The sequence below is a fragment of the Populus euphratica genome, unplaced genomic scaffold (assembly GCF_000495115.2).
Source record: "Populus euphratica unplaced genomic scaffold, PopEup_1.0 scaffold5406.1, whole genome shotgun sequence".
NCBI lineage: Eukaryota > Viridiplantae > Streptophyta > Magnoliopsida > Malpighiales > Salicaceae > Populus > Populus euphratica.
In genome coordinates this window covers 1-4,060 of record NW_011505180.1, presented here as the reverse complement: position 1 = coordinate 4,060, position 4,060 = coordinate 1, and the positions used below count along the sequence as shown (strand labels likewise).

Below are 4,060 nucleotides of genomic sequence, written 5' to 3'. Positions count from 1 at the left end.
AAACAGAATAGAAGATCCCCGCACGAAAACCATGCCTAAAGCAAAGGGTGGCACTCTTATTATCTGCCCCATGGCTTTGCTAGGCCAGTGGAAGGTGATTCTCTTCCCTCATGACGTAAGATAATGAAAAGAATCATGTATAATATCCCTGCCTCTTTTCTAGTCTCTGATTACCAGATAGAATGTTTCGAACTATGGTGTCACAACATCTACGGAGAAAAATAGTTCCTTATAATAATTCAATTAATTGATAGATGCTTTGAATATTACATTGTAGAGATACTGTTATTCTTTTATGTCTTTTGTTCTACGTCTTAATAGGTCTTTTATGCCAGGATGAGCTTGAAACCCATTCAGAGCCAGGAAGCATTTCCATTTTTGTTCACTATGGCGGGTACAAAACAAATAACCCCAGGATTTTATCTGGATATGATGTGGTCTTGACAACATATGGTGTCCTAACTGAAGCTTACAAGCATGTAAGAACATACTTCTTTCATTTATTAATCAATTTCGTATGGATATCAGGAGGTTTAAATTATTAAGCTGTACTTTTACCAGTTATTTCATCTTTCTTTTAGTAATTGTTCTAGTAGTTTCTCTCCCAACTTCAAACTTCTTTTGATCTGATACAGGATATGGAGAATAGCATTTTTAATAGGGTTGAGTGGCATAGGGTGGTGCTAGATGAAGCTCATACCATCAAGTCCTGGAAGACCTTAGCCGCAAAGGCTACATTTGCATTGTTGTCATATTGCAAATGGTGTCTTACTGGGACACCTATTCAGGTCTGTTTTCTTATTAATTAATGCACATTTTTCTCTGAAATTGCTGATGCACAGAAGTACTATATGTTTTTCCTCTTGCTTTATGTTATCCTTTCTAAGTAGCTATTTTTGAGAAGAACTCTCTTTTTCAACAATTTATCGTGGTTTGGGTGTACTAGATATCGAGAAAGTGGATGCCCATTGCTTGAGCAATTAACAAATTCTCTCTTCATCTATTGTTACAGAACACCTTGGAAGATCTGTACAGCCTTCTGTGCTTCTTGCATGTTGAGCCTTGGTGCAACTGGCCATGGTAGGAATGCACGCTCATTGCCCCTTGCTGATTGGTGTAAAAAAATAATATGATTCTAACTTTCACCTAGACTGAACTTTAATCATTTACTCAGGCATTTATTCTGGGATTTGTTTCATGTCTTTGTCCATAATACAGTCTGACTTTGGAATAGGTGGAACAAATTAATTCAAAGACCGCATGAAAATGGAGACCCTAGAGCCATGAAGTTGATCAAGGCTATTTTGAGGCCGCTAATGTTGAGAAGGACCAAGGATACAAAGGATAAGGAGGGAAGGTGAGCACTTGGTCTTTCAACCTTTCTTCTTATTGTCATTATTATTTTTTACCGCAGCAAAAATCTTTTTCATCTTTCTGTTGTTTGATGCATTTGATTTAGGCCCATACTTGTTCTCCCTCCAACTGACATTCAAATAATCAAGTGTGAACAATCGGAAGCTGAACGTGATTTTTATGATGCCCTTTTTAGAAGATCAAAAGTAAGTGTTAGTTATTGTCACCTTCCATTTAGGATGAATTATATTGAATATATGATGGAAACAGAGTTCAACTGAGTGTTTTTTTTTTTTAATCTGAACAGGTCCAGTTTGAAGAGTTTGTTGCTCAGGGCAAGGTTCTGCACAACTATGCATCTGTCCTTGAGCTGCTACTACGACTGAGGCAGTGTTGCAACCACCCATTTCTTGTTATGAGGTGGGACTAGAATTGAAGATATTTTCCTTTATTTGTTAAAAAGAAAGCGAATTTTCTGTTTTTGTTTCTAAATTGTGAATGTGCAGTCGAGCTGATATCCAACGATATGAGGAATTGAACAAGTATGCAAGAAGGTTTGTGGAAACAAATTCTAATTCTTCCACTCCAAGGCAGTCAGCTGCCACCGAAGCATGCATTGAAGAGGTTGTTGAGGCCATCCGCCATGCTAGTTCTGCCACCATAAGGCAATCGGCACCTACTCCAGCATACATTGAAGAGGTTGTTGAGGGCATCCGGAGGGGTGAAAATACTGAGTGTCCCATATGCATGGAGTCTGCAGATGACCCCGTGCTCACACCATGTGTACATAGGATGTGCAGGGAATGTCTCATCTCTTGCTGGCAAACACCAATATCAGGGATATGCCCAATCTGTCGAACTTCACTGAATGCAAATGACCTGATAGCATGCCCAACAGAGGGTAAGTTCCAGGTTGATGTTGAGAATGACTGGAAGGAGTCTTCAAAGGTTTCCAAGCTTCTGGAATGCTTGGAACATATCCATAGGTCAGGCTTTGGTGAAAAGAGCATTGTTTTTAGCCAGTGGACTTCATTTTTGGATCTTTTAGAGATCCCACTGAAAAGGAGAGGAATTGGGTTCTTAAGGTTTGATGGAAAACTTGCACAGAAGCAGAGAGAGAGGACTTTGAAGGAGTTCAATGAAACCAGGGAAAAAATGGTAAGCAGTTTCAAGTGCCCGTGGTAGTTAATTACCTTCCGGAATTTGATGTCTTTGCAGTTCTCGATGGTTTAATAATTTTCTTAACCAATTATCGTATATCTCAGGTATTATTGATGTCTTTAAAAGCTGGTGGCGTAGGCCTGAATCTTACTGCAGCCTCAAATGTTTTCTTAATGGTACATTTTCATATCTTAATTTCTTTTCATAAAGGAAAGAGTTTCCCACCTCTTAAAAATCTGTTACTTTAAAATATGCAGGATCCATGGTGGAATCCTGCAGTCGAGGAGCAAGCAATAATGAGAATCCATCGGATAGGACAGAAGCGAACAGTTTTTGTTAGAAGATTCATTGTTGAGGTTAGATTATACTTTGGATTTTCTTTGGGTTCTCGTCAAATTTCTAGTTGGAATATGTGAAGATTTAGACCAGAAATGTGATTTAGTTTAATTTATATTTTGCCGGATTGATGAAGATACACTCATCTATAGTTTAGTTTAGGAACCAAAGTAATCTAGGCCAAGCATTATTCAGAACAAAAAAAAAAAGGGGAAAGGTGGGTGATCTGAACCTAGCTGAAGAGGATTAGGCTCAAGCCTTGGAACAGCCAAAAACAAAAATCTTAAGCTCCTGATAGAGGCACTTTTTGAATTGTTTCTCGAGGCCAACTGAGATTGTATTATTGGTCTGGAATGAACTGCAGTTACTATTACGAACTTGTGATGTTGTGACTGAGTGGTTCATTAACAAGTACCTTGAGAACTTTCGCAACCATTTAATTGAAGTAGCCAGGAGTTCGATTGGCAAAAAGGTCCATTAACGAGTATTATCAAAGTGTCATCTTGCCTGTGCTCATAAATTCTTGTCTTTTCCACTTTCTTAGCTGCTAATCAAATGTTTTGCCACCGACCAATGTGACAGAGCACAGTTGAGGAACGCCTGCAGCAAGTTCAGGCAAAGAAGCAGAGAATGATTGCTGGTGCTCTCACCGACGAGGAGGTCAGGTCCGCTAGGATTGAGGAACTCAAAATGCTCTTTAGATAAATTACAGCTTCTACGTTGTCATCATTAATTTAAAGCCATTCTGCATCAGAATATGTTGAAAACATATGCACTTAGGGTGTCTTCATGTATAGAGTCCTGTGAGGGCCCGTTTTTGTAAATTATGGCGTTTATGATCTATCCATCATTTCATAACCTCTCTCTACACCCAGGAACGCATGCATAATTGTGTTCTTCAATCTCAGAACGTTTTGCCAGCCTACAAATATATATATATATACAAGCTCATGCAGTATTGTACTGGTGGCTCCTAGAAGTTATCTTTTGTGATGTTTTTGCACTGCAAGGGCATGGGAAATAAAGCGAAGATTATGAAAATTAATTTATCCTCTCATAACACTGAAGTTCTTATTCCTGTATTTTATTTGAGAGCTTGATTTATGTCGTTTGTTATGGGATTAAAAATATTGCATGCTAATGACGGCCTCCTAACTCTCAAAACATTTGTTTTAATAAAGTAATCGTTGAATATCATTTTAATATATAA

General features: G+C 38.3%; 1 protein-coding gene across 1 annotated transcript; it reads left to right on the top strand.

Annotated features, from left to right (window-relative positions):
- Positions 1 to 6: 6 nt before the first annotated feature.
- Positions 7 to 3,819, top strand: LOC105120190 (putative SWI/SNF-related matrix-associated actin-dependent regulator of chromatin subfamily A member 3-like 3). Its single transcript, XM_011018381.1, has 11 exons — positions 7 to 94; positions 336 to 479; positions 636 to 788; positions 1,013 to 1,080; positions 1,235 to 1,357; positions 1,460 to 1,559; positions 1,661 to 1,773; positions 1,860 to 2,511; positions 2,619 to 2,690; positions 2,772 to 2,870; positions 3,433 to 3,819. Exons 1-11 carry the CDS (start codon positions 32 to 34, stop codon positions 3,553 to 3,555), a joined length of 1,710 nt encoding a protein of 569 aa, XP_011016683.1. The 5' UTR covers positions 7 to 31; the 3' UTR covers positions 3,556 to 3,819.
- Positions 3,820 to 4,060: the final 241 nt, after the last annotated feature.

Bases quoted from the DNA above. Each gene is read 5' to 3' on its own strand.
- LOC105120190 (XM_011018381.1), top strand. From the start codon at position 32: ATGCCTAAAGCAAAGGGTGGCACTCTTATTATCTGCCCCATGGCTTTG. The intron at 789-1,012 runs GTCTGTTTTCTT...CTATTGTTACAG, and splicing joins TTACTGGGACACCTATTCAG to AACACCTTGGAAGATCTGTA. The intron at 2,512-2,618 runs GTAAGCAGTTTC...CGTATATCTCAG, and splicing joins ATGAAACCAGGGAAAAAATG to GTATTATTGATGTCTTTAAA.